The 21,009-nt window shown below is 45.4% G+C and overlaps 1 protein-coding gene and 1 non-coding gene across 3 annotated transcripts in view; one reads left to right on the forward strand and one right to left on the reverse strand.

Annotated features, from left to right (window-relative positions):
* The window catches only part of KCNG3 (potassium voltage-gated channel modifier subfamily G member 3), a 55,578-nt gene extending 44,432 nt beyond the window's left edge, over positions 1–11,146 (reverse strand). The window contains exon 1 of one of the 2 annotated variants that reach the window (XM_053588469.1): positions 9,901–11,146. In XM_053588469.1, the coding sequence (XP_053444444.1) occupies positions 9,901–10,565 (665 nt within the window). In that variant the 5' untranslated portion in view covers positions 10,566–11,146. The remainder of the gene's footprint in view (positions 1–9,900) is intronic. The other variant, XM_053588471.1, reaches the window with a different exon arrangement.
* A 4,218-nt stretch (positions 11,147–15,364) lies between these two features.
* Positions 15,365–15,484, forward strand: LOC128585046 (U5 spliceosomal RNA). Its single transcript, XR_008379796.1, has one exon. It is a non-coding gene; the product is annotated as a U5 spliceosomal RNA (small nuclear RNA).
* The last annotated feature ends 5,525 nt before the right edge of the window (positions 15,485–21,009 follow it).

Here is a 21,009-nt window from a genome sequence, read left to right on the forward strand (position 1 = left end):
ACTCATGTTACTATAAGACACATTGCCAAAAAAATCTAGTTTATCTTTTTTTTATTTTCTTTTTCTTTTTGAGACACAGGGTCTTATTCTGTCACCCAGGCTGGAGTGCAATGGTATGATCATAGCTTGCTGCAACCTCAAACTCCTGGGCTCAAGCAATCCTGTTGCCTCAGCCTCCAAAGTAGCTGGGACTATAGATGTGTACCACAAAACCTGGCTAATTTATTTATTTATTTTTGTGGAGACAGGTCATGGTGTATTGCCAGGCTATTCTTAAACACCTGGACTCAAGTAATTCTCGAAGTGGTAGGACTACAGATAATTAAGACCTTTGGGCGGCACCTGTGGCTCAAGGAGTAGGGCGCCGGTCCCATATGCCAGAGGTGGTAGGTTCAAACCTAGCCCCGGCCAAAAACCAAAAAAAAAAAAGACCTTCACCATCCTGGGACTCCAGAACCACAGCAGTACCCTGCAACCCTTGTCTTGCTATTTGAATGGAATAGATGCTCAAATCGCATGAAGATTATATGTGATAGCATATAAGGAGGCATCTTCCCAGCAGCAATGGCAATTGCCCCCCTCTCCTCCCCGTAACTGCGTGCAGAGAGGTCCAATAACCTCCCTAAGGCCACAGGGTACTAAATTCAATGAAGAGTGTCCCCCTAAGAAACAGAAATGAACACCCAGAGACACAGAGAAGGCCATGTGGAGGCCCATGTGAAGATGGCAGCAGAAGCTGGAGACCCAAGTCAAGGAATGCCTACCCACCAGAAGCTGGAAGAGAACTTGGCCCAAGTTCTTACTTGATTTCGAACTTCAAAGGTGGTGGTGGGAATGACATCACCATTGCTAGAATTATTTATTTATTTTTTATTTTTAAAATTTTTTTTATTGAGACAGAGTTTCATTTTGTTGCCCTTGGTAGAGTGCTGGGGAGTGGCAGCTCACAGCAACCTCAAACTTCTGGGCTCAAGTGATTCTCTTGCTTCAGCCTATTTTTTTTTTTTTTTTTTTTGAGACAGTCTCACTTTGTTGCCCTTGATAGAGTGCTGTAGCCTCATAGCTCACAGCAAACTCAAACTCTTGGGCTCAGGCTATTCTCTTGCCTCAGCCTCCCGAGTAGCTGGGACTACAGGCTCCTGCCACAATGCTGCCTGTTTTTAGAGATGGGGTCTTGCTCTTGCTTAGGCTGGTCTCAAACCTGTGAGCTCAGGCAATCCACCTGCCTGGGCCTCCCAGAGTGCTGGGATTACAGGCATGAGCCACCACACCCAGCCTCATTGCTAGAATTATTTATCAAGGCGGTTGGGAATTGGTTCACCAAAGATCTTTAACAGATGAGACGGTCCTCTCAATGAGATGGTTTCAGTTTTCAGTAAGTAAAATGGTCTATGATCCCTCTTCCACCAACCCTCTGAAGATCCCTTTTCTAGAGTCTCCTCCCTACAACACCCTAAAATGGGAAGCAGACCCTGTAGAAAGAAGTGGATACACAGCTCACTACGAGTGGGCCACAGCGGTCGGAGCAAGAGGGACCCCAATCCCCATGGGGCCCTGGCATGGCTTCACTCAGTAAATAGTGCCTCACACACTTTCCTAATCCTGACCAATGAGCTAGCATTAACAACAAAAATCCACATAATTCACCTGAATCCACTGCTGCTCCCCTGGAACCAGCCTCACATTCTCTCACCTCCAGGGCTACCCATCTGCCACGGACCTCTCCATCTGCCACCCAAAGGTCAGTGGCATTTTTAAAAACACATCAAATCATATCTTTCCTCTACTTAAAACCTCCCAAAGGCTTCCCTGTCACACTCGGAAGAAAGCTGTACTCCTTCCCATGGCACTTAGGGAAGATACCTGATATGCCCTGCTCCCTTCCAGTCCCATGAACCACATCCTACCCTTGGACTAAATTCTAGTCCACATGGGCTTTCCTCCTGTCCTCTAGAGAAAGCAAGCTCTCAATGGCATCTCTGCAGTTGCTGCTCGCTCTTCCCAAGGCTGGCTCTTTCTCACATTCAGGACTCAACTTGTCACCTTCTTATGCTGTCTCCCCATTCATTGTCACCATAGCTGGCTGGCTCCATCAGATCAGGAACACTTCTTCTGTACCGCCAGGTACAGTGCTTTGCAGGGTCACAGGAGTAACAGCTGATGAATGGTCAGATGTCACGATTTTTTTTTTTTTTTTTTTGTAGAGACAGAGTCTCACTGTACCACCCTCGGGTAGAGTGCCATGGCGTCACACGGCTCACAGCAACCTCTAACTCTTGGGCTTACGCGATTCTCTTGCCTCAGCCTCCAGAGCAGCTGGGACTACAGGCGCCCGCCACAACGCCCGGCTATTTTTTTGTTTTTGTTGCAGTTTGGCCGGGGCTGGGTTTGAACCCGCCACCCTCGGCATATGGGGCCGGCGCCCTACTCACTGAGCCACAGGCGCCGCCACGATTTTTTTTTTTTTTTTTTTTGAGACAGGGTCTCCCTCTGTTGCCCAGGCTAGAGTACAGTGGCATGATTATAGTTCACTAAAGCCTCAAACCCCTGGGCTCAAGCAATCCTACCACACCTGGCTACTTTTTCTATTTTATGTAGAGACCAGCCGGTCTCAAATTCCTGACCTCAAGGAATACTCCCGCCTCAGCCTCCCATGTAGCTGGGACTATAGATGTGCACCCCCACGCCTGGCTAATTTTTCTACATTTTTATACTGACAGGGTCTCACTTTCACTTAGGCTTTCCAAAGTGCTAGGATTACAGGTATGAGCCACTGTGCCCAGAGTCATGATTTTTTTTAGTCATTAAGTACTTTTTCTAAATAAACAGTTAATAAGAGTAAGATAACTATGTTCTAGTTATGGTTTTCTTTTGGTTGTGGTTTTCTTTTAATGTTGTCCTAATTTGGGGGGTGGGGGTAAGAGATAGAATCTTGCTCTGTTGTTCAGATTAGAGTGTACTGGCATGATCACGGCTCACTTTATACTTGAATTCCCAGGCTCAAGTGATCTCTCGCCTCAACCTAAATTAATTGCTTTCCTTTCTTCATGTTAATCTCTGTATCATTCCAATTTTCCATATATGTGCTGCCAAAGCAATCATGGACCTAAATTAGAGAACAAACTACAGTAGACCCTCTATAGTTGACCACCTCTCTACATTGACCACCTCCTTAAGTTCGAATCCAGCCCCATGCATGTCTGGTCTATGAAATTTGGCTAATTTTCATAGACCAGACATGCATCACATGTATGTATCAGTACAGTAGGCCTAATTCCTTATGTTGAGCACCTCTGTATGTTGACCAGTTTGTTACAGTGTCTTGCGTGGTCAACTTACAGAGGTTCTATTGTATTTGTAACTCATATCCTAAACAAAAGGCGAATTTCTTAATTAAAAAAAAAACCTTCAAACTAAGAAACTCACTGACAAAATGAGAAAAAGTATAAATATCTCACAAAAAAATAAGATGAATGACTCCTCAATATATGTAAATATGCAAAATCTTGCTCAAAATCAAATAAAAAAGGCTCGGCACCTGTGGCTAAAGCGGCTAAGGTGCCAGCCACATATACCTGAGCTGGTGGGTTCAAATCCAGCAACAACAATGATGGCTGCAACCAAAAAATAATGGGGCGTTGTGGCAGGTGCCTGTAGTCCCAGCTACTTGGGAGGCGGAGGCGAGAGAATCGCTTGAGCCCAGGAATTGGAGGTTGCTGTGAGCTGTGATGCTACAGCACTCTACCCCGGGTGACAGCTTGAGGCTCTGTCTCAAAAAATAAATTAATTAATTACTTTAATTAAATTTAAAAATTACCAGATACCATTTTTCACCATTCAGCATAATAACGATCATTTGTTGAGCCTGAAGAAAGAGGCTCTGTTTCTTCATGTACAGAAACATGTACAGGTGGTACACTGTTGGTAGAAGTATTAACTGCTACAATTTAATCTGTTTGAAGAGCAGTTTGGAATTATTTATGAAAGTTACAAACATGCACTTTTATTTATCTTTCAGGAATTTATTTTATGCATACTCGTACACAAGAGCAAAATAATATATAAGAACATTCGCTGCAGCCATTTCCTACAGACAATGAAAAAACATAAATGTCCAGCAATTATAGGACATCCATACAGTAGATGTCCTATATGCAGCTGCATAAAAGATCTTTTTTTCGAGACAGAGTGTCAGTCTGTTGCCCAGGCTAGAGTGCATAGCCTCAGTCTACCTCATAGCAACCTCAAACTCCGGGGCTTAAGCAATTCTCACACCTCAGCCCCCTGAGTAACTTAGCTGGGACTACAGATGCCCACCAATACACCCAGTTAATTTTTCTATTTTTTTTTTTTTTTTGTAGAGACAGAGTCTCACCTTATCGCCCTCGATAGAGTGCCGTGGAGTCTCACAGCTCACAGCAACCTCCAAATCCTTGGGCTTAGGCAATTCTCTTGACTCAGCCTCCCAAGTAGCTGGGACTACAGGCGCCCGCCACAACGCCCAGCTATTTTTTGGTTGCAGCCGTCATTGTTGTTTGGCAGGCTGGGGTGGATTCAAACCCTCCAGCTCAGGTGTATGTAGCTGGCGCCTTAGCCTCTTGAGCCACAGGCACCGAGCCAAATTTTTCTATTTTTAGGAGAAAAAGTCTTCCTCTTGCTGAGGCTGGTCTCAAACTCCTAACGTCAAGGAATCCTCCCTGCCTTGTCCTCCCAGAGTGCTAAGATTACAGGGGTGAGTCATCATGTATGGCCTGCATAAAAGATCTTTATAGATTTTTATGCAGTGATCTCCATGACATGTTAGTTAAAAAACAAATTTCAGGAGCCAAGTGTGGTGATGCATGCCTATTGTCCCAGCTACTTAGGAGGCTGAAGCAGGAGGTCGTCTTGAGCCCCAGTTTTCAAGGCTGTAGTGAGCTATGATTGTGCCACTGCACTCTAGCCTGAGAAACAGAGGAAATCCCCATCTATAAAAGAAAACAGTAAAGGAAGGATGGGCAAAAATATAAAAAAGTAGTTTCAGCCTAATAGGTATCACATTATTTTTGCTTTTTTGCTCACAAATACATAAAATGTCTCTAAAATGATAAAAAAAAAAAAACTAAGCAACTAGTTACATCTAGGAAAAAGCAATGAATAGATGGGAAATGAAGAAAGGATTACCTTTGTAGCTTTTGGATTTTGAACTACTATTTATATGATTATTAACTATCCAACACTAATCAATTTAAAAAGATCATCCTTATACACAAAAAGCTTTAAAACTGGCCAGGCGAGGTGGCTCACGCCCATAATCCTAGCACACTGGAAGGCCGAGGTGGGTGGATTGCCTCGGCTCACAAGTTTGAGACCAGCCTGAGCCAGGGCGAGACCCCATCTCTAAAAATAACCAGGCATTGTGGCAGGCTCCTGTAGTCCCATCTACTTGAGAGGCTGAGGCAAGAGAGTCACTTGAGCCCAAGAGTTTGAGGTTGCTATGAGCTAAGATGCCATGGCACTCTACCCAGGGTGACAAAGTGAGAGTCTGTCTCAAAAAATAAAACAAACAAACAAAAGCTTTAAAATTATCTATTTAGAACACTCTTCAAGATTTCTTCCAAACTTTAGATTGTGTGCTAGTCCAAAATTTCAAAAGCTAATGAAAGGAAGCCATACTTCTATTTTCATTCCTTCTGTACAATAAATTCCTAATAAATAATAGTTTGGGTTGGGGGGGTGTTGCAGTTTTGGGCCGGGGCTGGGTTTAAACCCACCACCTCTGGTATATGGGGCCAGCGCCCTACTCCTTTGAGCCACAGGCACCATCCATAGTTTTTTGATTTAATAGATCGTTCTCACCGTCTGTTTCAACTAAGAATTCTGGCACCTGAAGCCCCAAAACCTTACCTCAAACAGCTTTTCAAACTATGCTTAGAAGATGTATTTCTGGAAGGTTATGTTTTAAAATGTAATATAAACAACAGATATTTATTGTGCCTAAATAATAATCTTTTCCTAAAAGATGTTGTGATTATAAATAATATAAAAGAATTTAGCTGCCTTCTAGGGCTTTGCATCAGATCTAGCTTAGGAGCTACGACATATTTATGTGAAAAAATAACTGCCGTGCTAGGAAGAATATTACAGATGCCAAATAAGTAGTACAAATAAGCAATCCCTGAAGAAATTCAGTAGGAAACATCTTATTTGGTAGGCAAGTCACTAAAGGCTACAAAAGAGAACAAAATCTGATGTGGACTTGACGAATGATCCAATTTTAGAACCCTAGGGATTGCACAGTAGGGACAATGGGGTGGTTCAACAAAGTGAGTAGACTAGGCTGGACAAATGAAATCTGCAGGTGGTAGGTAGGACTCTTAGCTCCTGGAAGCCCACGGTAAATCATCCCTAATGTCTGCACCCTTCCAATGCCCTGGATTAATTTTGATTCTTCCTAGTTATTTTCCAGAGTTGTCATTCTTCTACATTTTCACCACCACAAAACAATCTAAATTCTAATCTCTTCCCTCTTCAAAGATCTCCAAACTCATCCTCCTGGGTCTAATCTTTCTCTTCATGGTACACACTCACCGCACTGATTACTTCATACACATAACCCACTCACCCCAACCCCCAAAACCTCCTAAAGCTAGCCACTAGCTACAAAGTAAAACTGTTCTCCCTCATAGTCAAGGCCTTCTATTATATCATCTGCTGTCTATCAACCTCTCACTCCATCACTGGTCTCACACTCCAAAAACATACAAGTTTCATGCCCTGTGCCCATGGTGTTCCTTTTACCTGCAAAAGCCTCCTTATTTTGTTTCCAGGAAGGACATACATGGTTGTGCAGGTTGCATTAACTGTATTTGTATCAGTGATATCCCCTGCCAGTGTTGGGCAATGCACAACCTCTGCAACCTTCCAACCATGGTTTGTTTCCATCCTCTCCCACCTTGAAGGCCTTGTCAGAACAATTCAACTCTCAGAGATCAATTATGCCTCTGGTTCCTACATCATCAACTTAACACCAACTTCTTTACAATAAAAAGTTACCATATTTGGAACATCAGTGTTGCCTTAAATATAGCAGATACTCGAAAGATGCTTACAAATTATGAGTAAATGAACAATGACAAGTTGTAGTTAAATTACAAAGAGCCTTGAAGGCCAAGAAAGAAGTTTTGGCTGTATTTCATAAATAATGAACATGGTCAAAATCAGTGATTCTCAACCTGTACGTCGCGACTCACAGGAACTGTATTTTTTTTTTTTTTGCAGTTTTTGGCCGGGGCTGGGTTTGAACTGGTCACCTCTGGCATATGGGTCCGGTGCCCTACTCCTTTGAGCCACAGGCGCTGTCCAGGAACTGTATTAAAGGGCCGCGGCATTAGGAAGGTTGAGAACCACTGGGTCAAACGATCAGAATGATGTTTTGGAAAGCCTAATTCCAGCAACCCCAAGCTGGCAGAGTGATTATATTTACAGTGCCAGCTTAAGGGCCCTCTCAGAGGAGGCTTCCTCTGTAATGTGCAGCGTCCTCAGTCATTCAGCCATCCTTGAGGTTATCTGTTTGGGATTGCAGATACAGGTTTTCATATACCTACACTCATAGAATAGCTTAAAGACTGGGCCATTAAGCCAAGAAAAACAAACTTTTGCCTAAAATATCTGGGTATCTAGGGAACAGCTCCTACTTGAATAATTATTCACATAAATAAAATATATATACACAAATAAGCATTACTCTTCTTCACTTCTTTTGCAGTGTACCTCTTTCCTATCTCTGTCGCTTCTGGTTTTTTCTGTTCCCCTCTCTCCCTAAAATTACTATTTATGACTATTTACTTTCACATTTACTATTTACATTTCTTCCCAAATGATTTACGTTAATGATTTCCAGACTGCCCTTCCTCTCTCTAAAAACTCCCTCCCCCCAAAATTATATTTCAGGTACTTCATTGTTTTTACTCATATATTGGTATAGTCAACTCCCTCAATATCTGTACTAATAATGTATTACTCTCCACCATAGCAATAATAGTTGTTTTTTGTAGTTTTTGGCTGGGGCCAGGTTTGAATCCGCCACCTCCAGTATATAGGGCCGGCGCCCTACTCCTTTGAGCCACAGGTGCCGCCCTTTTTTTTTTTTTTTGAGACAAAGTCTCACTTTATCGCCCTCAGTAGAGTGCCCTGGCGTCAGCATCACAGCTCACAGCAACCTCCAACTCCTGGGCCTAGGTGATTCTCTTGTTTCAGCCTCCCTAGTAGCTGGGTCTACAGGCGCCGGCTACAACATCCACCTATTTTTTGTTGCAGTTTGGCCAGGGCCGGGTTTGAACGCGCCACCCTCGGTATATGGGGCCGGCACCCTACCCACTGAGCCACAGGAACTGTCCATAGCAATAATAGTTTAAAAAAAAAAACCTCAATTCTCCTATTCTCTTTGTTAATGTTACTCAAGTCTTTACTAACATTAGAATTCTACAGTTACTAGTTAATCATTTCAAAGCCAGTCACTTATGGCTTATTTTCCTACGGCTCTCTTAAACTTAAAAAAAAAAAAAAATCAAAAATAAATCAAGGGCACTTATGTATTTAGTTAAATAAATTAATCTCATTGTATTGTTAGAATATCAAATAAGCAATTTTTATCTATATAAATTCAAAACAGAACCCAATACACTAAAGAAAACGTTTCCTAATTTATTTCCTTTCAAAGCATATATCTTGGAGTTCAAGCCAAGAAGGCATACCAGTAATACACTGAGTGTGGTACTCAACAATTTTATTTACTTCTCAGATTTAAATAAAAATCCTTATTCCCTACAGGAGTAATGTTATGTGGAAGTAATCCACTGCAATATTAAGAAACATAGCTCCATTATGACATGTACATGCCTACCAGGAAAAGACTGCAAGGCACAATCTGAAATTTAAAAAGTGAATGGAACGAGAATCTTAAAAGAGTATCAAACAGATAAAATAAAATATACAATTTAGGTTTTGTCCCTCAAAAGACTGTCCCAACTTTAGTCTGTTTAATTCTACAAGCAAGTATGCTCACTTGTACTAAAAACAGCAAAGTGTTATCACCATTGAAAGGTAACACTATCTTAAGAAAGATTAAAATATTTTCCTTTCATCCTGTTAAAGTGGGGGGAAAAAAACCCCATAAACTATCCCAATACTCCTTCTAGATATAGGACAATTTAGATTTTTGCTCTTCCAGGTAATGATTATTTCCTTCGCTATATTAAGGACCCTCTGAAAGTGATACTGTGAATCTTTGGTACCAAATGGTGGACAGAAGCTAACTCCACACTTTGCAGGAAAAGAAAAAAGACCATAGACATCCATTATTTAGAGTCTGTTGTTAAATTAACCTCCTTTATAACATAACAATTTCATTACAGCACATATTATGCCGGAGGCAGAGTATATGGAATGTGTGGGTAGTGAATAGCAGACCACATTTCACCATAACAAGAATTCATCTTTTCAAACATCATCAAAAAATGGCAAATAATTCAAACTGCATTTAGCTCGAGATTTAATTGCTGAATACTAACAACTTAAGTTTAGAAATTAATCAGCAGATTGCTATTGGCTCAAAAGTAAACTGCGAAGACGGAATGTTTTTTCTATTTCTACCTGCCCCTCCCTATTCCTGGGGATTTCGCGTCCTCAAGATTTCAAGAGGCGCGTCCTAGTGTATGGCCCAGACCCAGGTGGTGCCCGGGGAATAGGGACGGGAGTGGGGACCAACCCGTCCTGTGGTTGGCCGCGCCTGGGGCCTCACTGGATCCCGAATCCAGTCTGGCTCGGCCAGCCGGAGGCAGACAGGACGGAGACGGGACGGACGAACTGGACGCACAGACGCGACAGGACGAACCGGACGGGCAGAGAAGTGTGTCCTACCCGGAGGGCTCCCTCCCAGGGACGGCGGAGTACCTGCTCCGGTCATCCAGGCTGCGGTTGTCTGCGGCCGCGGCGCGCCAGTCCGGCAGCGTGCTGGCGCACAGCACCACCATAGACACGATCACAAACACCACCGACACGCTGGCCAGGATCTGCGCAGCCAGAGACGACGTGGGCTCTTCGAAGGTTCGCCGCATGCGTTCCAGCCAGCGCCTGGAGGGAGCCGCCTCAGCCCCGCCAGGTCGCGCTTCGTCGCGGCCCAGCAAGCCCGGCTCGTCGGCCGAGTAGAAGGTGTAGGTGTCGGACATACGGTCGTCGAGGCGGCGCTGGCAGCAGTACTCGAGGTGCGCGCCCTCCAGGCCCCAGTAGATCATCTCGTTGTAGAAGGACAGCTCGCACATCCGCGGTGCGAAGCGAAGCTTGCCATGGCCGCGCACGTAGAGCAGGATGAAGCCGAAGGCCTCGGAGTGACGGTCGAAAAAGTACTCGTTTCGCTCCCGGTCGTAGTCGTCGCACACCTCCAGCACGTCGCGCTCCGAGCGGCAACCATGCAGCCGACTCACGCGGCGCAGCGGGAAGTCCTTCAGCAGCTCCCGGGACATCGAGTACCGGGCGCCGCCCACATTCAGCACCACTGAGGCCGCCCCGCTGCGCCCGAAGGTCATGGCTAGCCAACCCAGAGACCCTGGCCGCTCCCCAGCCTCCGCGCAGGGCCTGCCTGCCCTTGGCCGGCGGGAGAGCGCGCCGTCGGGGCCCCGCTCTCCCTCGGGAGTCCGCTCCTGCCCTTCGCCAGCCCAGGAGCCCTTCGGCTCTAGCCTCTAAAGCAGCCCACCGTCGCTAGTGGCGACGCGCCTTCTGCTTGGCGGTACCTGAAGATGGCTGGGGAGTCCCCCTTAGCGCCAGCGCTTTTCCCCACTGGCAGGGAACCAAGCTGTGTCAGCGCCGCCGCCCCTAGCGCCCTGGGGATGCCCCCTCCGAAGCTGGGTTGCCCTCTCTAAGGCGGCGGCGCCAACCCCCTGAGGGGTGCAGGCGCCTAGAGGAAGCGCCGGTGCAGGATGTCTTCCCGTCTCCCGCGCTCCCTCCGGCCGCGGATCCGGCAGCCGCCCGCGGCCGTCCAGAGGCGAGAGGCAAAGTGAGCGGGTTCGGAGGCGGTAAGGAGCCGGCTCGGAGAGGCGGGGGCGGGGCCTCTCTCGCCGTCCTCCTCCTCGCCTGCAGGCTCTGCTCGGCTCTGCTCACCTCCCCCTGCACACCGCCCTCCTCTTCCCGCCCGCGCCCGCACCTCCCCGACTCGCTCGGGCTGGGATTCCCCGGCGCCCCGCCCTGGACCTCGGGGTCCCCGCCTCGCGACGCGGTCTCCTCTCTCCTATCGCCGGCAGAGTCCAGGAGGGGTCCGCAGGGCCGCGAAGCGAGAAGCGGGGAGCCCCGCGGCCGGGGTTCCTGCTCCTGCGTTTTGGCCCGGGCCATCGGGGTGACTTGGGCAGCCCCGGAGGCCCTTTACCCTTGTTAAAAGCCCAGTGAGAACGAACATGCGGGGTTTGAGGGGCGGGGACAGACGGTGTTTGGAGAGCCTTTTACAGAAACTCTCCCAGCTTAGCTCCGTTTCTAAAACATCCCTAAAGGATTTCTTAGAGAAGGTGCTTTTGCTGGCGACTTTGGTTTTCCTCTCCCAGCGCGGGGCGACTCAAGTACCGCGTGTTCCGAAGGCGGCCACACTCCCCAGCCCCCGCTTTCTGGGGCCCGGGTCCTGGAAGGCGCCCACGTGTAGCGCGCCTGGACCCTCACGTGACGTTTCCCATAGTGTGGGGTGAGAGTCTGGGGATAATCGCTTTGCCGCTAGCAAAAGCAGAATTTCTGGTTGCCTTCGTCTGCACCCTCCTTTTCAAAATGTCTTGATTTCTCCTATGCACCCCGACCTGGCTGCAGCATCGACCTTTGGAACATGAAGAGACCCTTAAGGCTCCGCAGAGCGAACCTACCCCATGCACTCGCGGGTGCCCTAGTAATGGGTTCCATTTAGCTGGGATTATTTAAAACTGCTAGAGCATCCGGCACCGGCAGCTCAGCCCGCCGGAGGCGAAACTGGTAAGTTATAAAGCAAACTAAATTAGATGCAAAACAAATACTGGGGAAAAATATATTAAAGGTGGGCTGGGGTGTGGTGGAATGGTATGCGGTCGTCAGACTGCAGAGTAACCTAGCTGGGTTTAGGGAAGGGTTTTACTTTGCCCTCTACTTTTCATAATTTTGTAGGATTATCTCGTGCCCGCTAGAGGTCACCACAAAGAGTTATTTTGCTCTGGTTGTAGTGTGGATTCCCAGAGAAAAGGCAGACAGCTAAAAATTGGGAGTGCTCTCACCCAAAAATCACTCTGCGTGGTTTCTTAAAGAATGAAAATCTCTGTAAATTGTTTACCCCAGACTTGGATAATTTATCTTGAAAGCACTTAATGTGATTAAAAGCTCAAAAACAGGATTTGTATATTTGCTAAGTACCTATTAAACAAGGAAAACCTCCGGAAGGAAGTGAATTTCAAGATGGACTTGAAAGAGGTGATGCCCTGAGTTGGCAGAGAAAAAGACAATGCATTCCAAGTAGCCAATTCTCAGATGTGGAGGATTAAAGTCTGTAAAGAAAAAACTAATGTATTTGCCAGGCTGAAACTGTGGGGACCCCAACTGCACTCTTTATAGATTTTATCTTAGAAGCAGTAGGATCCCTGAAGTTTTTAAGAACAGAACTGTTTTTATTTATTTTATTATATAGATAGATAGATAGATTTGAGACAGAGACTCACTATGTCACCCAGGGTAGAGTGCTGTGCCGTCACAGCTCACAGCAACCTCAAACTCTTGTGTTCTAGTGATCCTCTTGCCTCAGCCTCCAACTTAAGCTGGTACCACAGGTGCCCGGCACAACGCCTGGGTATTTTTTGGTTGTAGGTGTCATTGTTGTTTGGAAGGCACAACACCTGGGTATTTTTTGGTTGTAGGTGTCATTGTTGTTTGGTAGGCCCAGGCTGGATTTGAACCCACCAGCCTCGGTATCATGAGGCTGGCACCCTAGCCACTGAGCTACAGGCGCAGAGCCAAAATTGTTTTGATAAAAGCTTTTTTTCCAGAAGTCTTTGCCCTGTGGGTCACTCTAAAGAGAAACCCTAAACCTGTGTCTGTGAGGATGAAAATGGATCAGTTCTGAGAAATACTAAAACCAAGAACTCAGGAGTCTTGGAGATGGATTTTGTTGTAGGACATGAGGATGGAGAAAAGTTTGCAGATGTGAGCCATCTATGAGCCTGAGCCAGTTTATCAGGAAGTCATTAAAAATACTTTATAGGCTGGTGCAGTGGCTTATACCTGTAATCCTAGCACTCTGGGAGGCAAAAGAGGGTGGATTACCTGAACTCAAAGGTGTAGATGAACCTGAGCCTCATCTCTAAAAACAGCCAGGCATTATAGCCAGCGCCTGTAGTCCCAGCTACTCAGAAGGCTAAGGCAGGAGGATGGCTTAAGCCCAAGAGTTTGAAGGTTGTTGTGAGCTGTGATTCCAGGGCATTCTACTCAGGGCTACAAAGTGAGACTCTCTCAAAAAAATAAATAAACAGGCTCGGCACCCATAGCACAGTGGTTATGGTGTCAGTCACAAACACTCAGGCTGGTGTGTTCAAACGCAGCCCTGGCCAGCTGAACAACAATGACAACTGCAACAAAAAAAAATAGCCGGGCGTTGTGGCAGGCGCCCTGGGAGACTGAGGCAAGAGAAACGCTTAAGCCAAAGAATTTGAGGTTGCTGTGAGCTATGATGCCACGGTAGCATCAAGGACGGCATAGTGAGACTCTGTCTAAAAATAAATAAATAAAAATACTTTCTAGAAGCATCGCAAACAACAGAAAGCAGAACTATGTGTCCTTTATTTGCACCAACATTAGATAAAGTGTGTTCTCTAAAATCCCTTTGCAGTCTGTTGATTGAACTAGTTGAAGAAATATCTCTTTTTAAATTAAATTTGAGCTGAGGAAACAAATTAATTTGATGACAATATAATGTGCACCTCCTAGGTATATTTTCATAAAATTTCTTAGAGAGAGAGGTTTAAATCATTTCATTTTTGTTTCAAGAATAATATTTGATTTTAATATCATCAGCCACTGCTGCAGTAGCAATGCCCAAATCGTTTTCTTAAACAATGAAAACAATATGATGTAGCAATGATTGGCTTATCTCAATATAATCTTGTTTAGAAAGCCTTCTTAAAACCAATTACGGTCGTTTGTACTTTGAGAAGAAGATGATGTGTAGAATTATTACATCTGAATTCTCTTCTGCATTTAGGATAATAGTAGGTCTTCATATCTAAATCTTTAGAATACATTAAAATTTAAAGGAAGCAGGAAGAATTTTTAAAGAACCTAGAGGTTTTCTAGACTCAATTTATCAACCCATTTTAAGGAAGAGTAGCGCAGCTTCAGTGATGTGGCTGTCACTTGCCTGAGATTCCCCAGCAGCAGCAGCAAGGCAGAAACAAGGCTAGAACCAGGTTTTCTACTTCCAACCTCTGGTCACTCATCTCCAGTCCCTGGATTGTCGCCACAACTTTCTACCCCATCTCACTACCCTCCAGTTCTTTCTTACCTCTGTGAATCCTATATAATGCTGACAGCTCTTTCTTTGATCCATTTCATGAAGGTATTCCCCAGTTCAGAAAACTGAAAGCACTATGTAGATCTACAGAATTAGAAATTGTCTGTGCAGTAATGTCCCAACTGGCTAAAAGGGCCGTCCTTTCATTCAAGTCCTGGCCACACAACTTATTTGCTAAGTGACCTGGAGCAAGTTCCCTAACCTATTTAAGCCTCAGTTTTCTCCATTGTAGAATAAAGATAATGATCAAGGGAGTAAAGTAAGGGTTCAGTGAGATGTAAACACTCACTTCATGTGTGCTTCTATTAGCCCTAAGAGACCATGCTCATTTCTTATTCCTGGGTTCTAAGTAAATACAAGTTGGGTAAGTGAATTGACGTATCTAAAAATGTGATGAATGACAAAGTAACCTGAAACATAAAAAATTCAGTGAAAAGTTGTGGCCCTTAACACTGCTGACTCTAGGTAGAAAACAGATTCGTCCAGCACTTTGCATTGCATAACTGGGTATGTTCAGGGACTCTGAACACCCTGCCTGCTCCAAGCTTTAGAAATCGAAATGCCCCATGGGCACTACTATTCCTTGCAACTTATCAACTCTCTCTGCTTTCAAAAGCCCTTGCTCTGCTGTTAATTCATATTTTCAGTGTTTTTGTTTACATCAGTTTATTTCTCAGCCCCTGCAAAATCAGTTGGTGCTCTATAAAGTCAGCTTTTTGAATAGAAATGTAGCCTTCCAACTAATCTAATTTTATATAAATGAAAGGCTAATGACTTAGCCCACTATGCACAATTACCCCTGTAGAAGGTAAAGCTATAACTTTTATGCGCTGGTTTCTCTTCAGAATGAATAAATCTTTTGCCTTTTACTAAAGATTTCTATGGAGAGCAACAATTGTGAATTGGTAACCAAATTTGTTTTAGTACTAAAACAAAGATTTTAAAAAGGACTGTGACTTCCAATAGGACTAGGAGGTTATCCCCTGTCCAGACAGTATTCATATTTGAAGAGCTCTAATATGGGGAGGTATTAAAAAGGATACAAAATTTCAGTTATACAAAATTATAAGTCCTAGAGATCTGCTGTGTAGCATAGTACCTATATTAATAATACCATGTTGTAGGGCTGCAACAAAAAAATAGCCGGGCGTTGTGGCTGGCGCCTGTAGTCCCAGCTACTCGGGAGGCTGAAGCAACAGAATCACCTAAGCCCAAGAGCTGGGGGTTGCTGTGAGCTGTGATAGCACAGCACTCTACCGAGGGCTATGAAGTGAAACTCTGTCTCTTAAAAAAAAAAAAGTAGGGCGCCGGCCCATATGCCCAAGGTGGCGGGTTCAAACCCAGCCCTGGCCAAACTGCAACAAAAAAATAGCCGGGCGTTGTGACGGGTGCCTGTAGTCCCAGCTACTCGGGAGGCTGAGGCAGGACGATCACTTAAGCCCAGAAGTTGGAGATTGCAGTGAGCCATGTGACGTCATGGCACTCTACCTGAGGGTGCTACAGTGAGACTCTGTCTCTACAAAAAAAAAAAAAAAAACAGTATTGTAGACTTAAAATTTTACTAAGAGGACAGAGTATAATGGCTCACACCTTGTAAGCAATGGCTCACATCCCAGCATTTTGGGATGAGGTGGGAAAATCACTTCAGGCCAGAAGTTCAAAATCAGCCTGAGGACCCTGTGCAGTGGCTGACACCTGTAATCCCAGCACCTTGGAAGCTGAGGTGGATGTATAATTTGCGCTCACCAGTTGGAGACCAGCCTGAGCAAGAATGAGACCCCATCTCTAAAAATACCCAGGTGTTGTGGCCGGTGCCTCTAGTCTCAGCTACTTGGGAGGCTGAGACATTCACTTGAGCCCAAGAGTTGGAGGTTGTTGTGAGCTATGATGCAACTCTACTGAGGATGACAAAGTGAAACTCTGTCTCAAAAAAAAAAAAAAAAAAGAATCAGCCTGAGTGAGACCCCCATCTCTATATTTAAAAAAAAAAAGGCTGGCACAGCTTCTCAGACCTATAATTCTAGCACTCTAGGTGGCAGAGACAGGAGAATCACTTGAGGTCAGGAATTCTAGACCAACCTGAGCAAGAAGACTTGTCACTACAAAAAATACAAAAATCATCTGAATGTGGTGGTGTGTGCCTATAGTCTCAGCTACTCAGGTGGCTGAGGCAGGAGGACAGCTGGAACCCAGGAGTTTGAAGTTGCAGTGAGCTGTGATGATACCACGGCACACTAGCCCAGGCAACAGAATGAGACAAACTCTCTCCAAAAAAGTAAAAAAAATTTAAAACTGGCTCGGTGCCTGTGGCTCAAGCTGCTAAGGTGCCAGTCACATACATCTGAGCTGACGGGTTCGAATCCAACCCGGGCCCACCAAACAATGACAGCTGCAACCAAAAAAAAAAAAGCAGGCGTTGTTTTTAAATTTTTAAGTTTAAAAATTTACCCTTAGCGGGGCGGCGCCTGTGGCTCAGTGGGTAGGGCGCCAGCCCCATATGCCGAGGGTGGCGCGTTCAAACCCAGCCTCGGCCAAACTGCAACAAAAAAATAGCCGGGCGTTGTGGCGTGCGCCTATAGTCCCAGCTGCTTGGGAGGCTGAGGCAAGAGAATCGCGTAAGCCCAAGAGCTAGAGGTTGCTGTGAGCCTTGTGACGCCACGGCACTCTACCCGAGGGCGGTACAGTGAGACTCTGTCTCTACAAAAAAAATAAATAAATAAATAAAATAAAAATTTACCCTTGGTAAGTTTAAAAAAAATTTAAACTTACTAAGAGGGTAGATCTCATATCAAGTGTTCTTAGCATTCCATTATCATTGTCATAAATAAAGATGGTGGGAAGCTTTTGGAAGTGATATAAAAGTTTATGGTGTAGATTTGGTGATGTTTCATGGATGTCTGCTTATCTCTAAACTCATCAGGTTGTACAAATTAATTATGTACAGCCTTTTATATGTCAATCATATCTCAGTAAAGGTTTTTTTTTTGTTGTTGTTGTTGTTGTTTTTTGAGACAGAGCCTCAAGCTGTTGCCCTGGGTAGAGTGCTGTGGCATCACAGCTCACAGCAATCTCCAACTCCTGGGCTCAAGTGATTCTCCTGCCTCCACCTCCCAAGTAGCTGGGACTACAGGCATCCGCCACAACACCTGGCTATTTTTTGGTTGCAGCTGTGGTTGTTTGGCGGGCCCCGGGTGGATTTGAACCCTCCAGCTCAGGTGTATGTGGCTGGCGCTCTAGCCGCTTGAGCTACAGGCACAGAGCCGAGTAAAGTGGTTTTTTAAAAAAAAGAGAGAGATATAAGGAAAAAAGAATTCTCAAATATCTAAGGCTGAAGCAGGAAATACATATGGGGAGGGGAAAACACTTTTTCTTCTGCCTCTTAGGTTCTAGACCTACATCCTGCAAATGAGACTGACAAAATACAGATTAACAAAAGAAAAACATAATTTATGGCTCAGCGCCCATAGTTCAGCGGTTAGGGCACTAGCCATATACACCAAGGCTGTCAGGTTCGAACCAGGCCAAGGCCTGCCAAAAGCAATGACAACTGCAGCAAAAAAAAAAAAAAAAAATAGCCTGGCGCTGTGGTGGGCGCCTATAGTCCCAGCTATTTGGGAGGCTGAGGCAAGAGAATCACTTAAGCCCGAGAGTTTGAGGTTGCTGTGAGCTGTGACGTCACGGCACTCTACTAAGGGCAACATAGTAAGACTGTCTCAAAAAAAAAAAAAATACAGCACAGCACACTGGAGAAAATCAAAGGGTGGAGAGAACTTGCAATTTAAGGCTGACTGTGGTGGCTCACCAGTGTGGTAGCTCACGCCTGTAATCCTAGCACTCTGGGAGGCTGAGGCAGGTGGATCACTTGAGCTTGGGAGTTCAAGATCAGCCTGAGCCAGAGTGAGATTCCAAAAATGAAAAACTTGAGGGCAAGGCTTGTGGCTCAGTGGGTAGGGCGCTGGCCCCATATACCAAGGGTGGCAGGTTTGAATGGGCCCCAGCCAGACTGCAACAAAAAATAGCTGGGCTTTGTGGCATGTGCCTGTAGTCCCAGCTACTTGGGAGGCTGAAACAAGATAATCGCCTAAGCCCAAGAGCTGGAGTTTGCTGTGAGCTGTGACACCACAGCACTCAACTGAGAGCCACGAAGTGAAACACTGTCTCTAAAAAAAAAAAAAAAAATCAACGCACATACTCCTACCAGATTACCCCATCCTCTTTTTTTTGCACTTTTGGCCAGGGCTGGCCCCCTACTCCTTGAGCCACAGGCACCACCCCAGATCACCCCTTTTTTACTTAGGTTGGTTCCTCCTGGGTCCTGCCTGCCCTCTTCTGGGCTACACCTGGGGCCTTGGTACTTACCCCTTCCTCTAGCTAGAACATTTTGCCCCAGAGCATCATGCTGCTGATTCCTTCCTGTCAGTCAAGTCTCAATTCAAATGTTGCTTCCTCAGAGAGACACTTTCCCCAGCCACCCATTTTAGCATTTCAACCTATTTTTTTTTCCATTCCTTTATCCCTGTTGAAAAATCTAACTCGTCCAAACCTGTGGAATCAAAGCCTGGTGCAGTGACTCATGTCTGTAATCCTGGCACTCTGGGAGGCTGAGGAAGGTGGATTGCCTGCATTTACAGGTTTGAGACTAGCCTGAGCCAGAGCAAGACCCTGTCATAGCTAACAGTAACCTCAAACTCTTGGGCTCAGATGATCCTCTTGCCTAAGCCTCTTGAGGAGCTAGAACTACAGCACTCCTCACAACACCAGCTAATTTTTGTATTTTTAGTAGAGATGGGATCTTGCTCTTACTCAGGTTGGTCTGAAACCCCTGAGCTCAGGTGATCCACGTGCCTCAACCTCCCAAACCTCCTAAAGTGCTAGGATCATAGACATGAGCCACCGCACCTGGCTGGAAAGTGTATTTTGTAAACAAAAACATTTTGCTCGTTCACTTTTTGTCATCTGTCTTCGCCACCAGATTCCACTCACTTCCTTTGAGATCAGGGACTCACCAATACCCCTCAGTTCTTAGAAGAGTGCCTGGCTCCTTCTGGACGCTCAGTAACTATTTGTTGAGTGAGGGAATAAATGGGCTATTACTGATGATTTACTTATTTTCTCTCTCTTTTTAAAATACCCTCCAAATTCAGTATTCTTAATCACTGTTGATTTAAATACTGTTCTTTGAGAGCTGAACTGGCAATTGTATTGTATATATCACATTAATATATAGCAAGGCTGGAACTGACCAACTCAAAAACTCTAGGCTCTTTCTGAAAAACCACTTCAGTTTTGTGAAATGGTTGGCATACTGGTGGGGAATATCTTGGCACTGCTTTCCCCCTGTACCTACAGTGTCTGCCAGCTTCCTGGCATTTGAAAGCCAGGAAGAAGGCCTCGTTTGGCAGTCCCCAACCCTGGGTCAGTGAGCACCCCTCTTATTCCTTACTAGCAGATGCTCTAGTCAGAGAAGTCCATGGGCTTCACCTCCAGTTATGTTTGTGTCCCCTCATTTACCCATTCTGTCCCTGAAGGAAGGAGATAATGTGCAAGCAGACCAGGAGGTACAAGTAAATCAGAGCTGTCCACTATTGAATTGAACACTTAAAATGGGCCAACTGTGAAATGTATCTCAATAAAGCTGTTATAGAAAAAAAGAGAAAGAGGGAGCTATCCAAAAGGATTGGATATGGATCCAGGAGGTTTTATAGTGTCTCAGCTCAAGAACTGTCTTAGAGAAAACACAGATAAAAAATTAGAAGGCTGTTACCCTGCTGGTAGGTTGACATCTCTGTGACCCAACTGCCTGATCAGGTGCAAAAGGTGAGGGAGCTTGCTTTCCAGCAGTGTGGGCCTTGAGCCCAGACAGGAAGGAAGTGGGAGAACCAAGCAGGGGGGTGGAGGGTTGCCCCCATTCTGCCCCTTCTCATATCACAGGGCACATTCAAACAGCCAAATGAGGATTCTGCTCAGCGGAAAAATCAAAGACATTTTCAAAATGAAAGTTCCCCACCATTTTCTAGCCATACTGCAGAAAAGAAGGCTGCCTTTACTAATGTTAACAAACCAGAATTAACTAGTTTAGTAGTCAGCTTTCAAAAACACCTGTTCTTGCAGGGCACAGTGGCTCATGCCTGTAATCCTAGCATTTGGGAGGCTGAGGTGGCTAGATTGCCTAAGCTTGCAGGTTCGAGACCAGCCTGAGCCAGAGAGATGCCTCATCTCTTAAAAAAAAAAAAAATAGCTGGGCATTGTGGTGGGCACCTGTAGTCCCAGCTACTCGAGAGGCTGAGGTGAGAAAATTGCTTGAGCCAAAGAATTTGAGGTTGCTGTGAGCTATGACATTACAGCACTCTACTGAGGGCGACAAAGTGAGACTCTGTCAAAAAAAAAAAAAACACCTGGGCCCGGTGCCTGTAGCTCAAGCAGCTAAGGCGCCAGCCACATACACCATAGCTGGCGCATTCAAATCCAGC

The sequence above is a fragment of the Nycticebus coucang genome, chromosome 4 (assembly GCF_027406575.1).
Source record: "Nycticebus coucang isolate mNycCou1 chromosome 4, mNycCou1.pri, whole genome shotgun sequence".
NCBI classification, from domain to species: domain Eukaryota; kingdom Metazoa; phylum Chordata; class Mammalia; order Primates; family Lorisidae; genus Nycticebus; species Nycticebus coucang.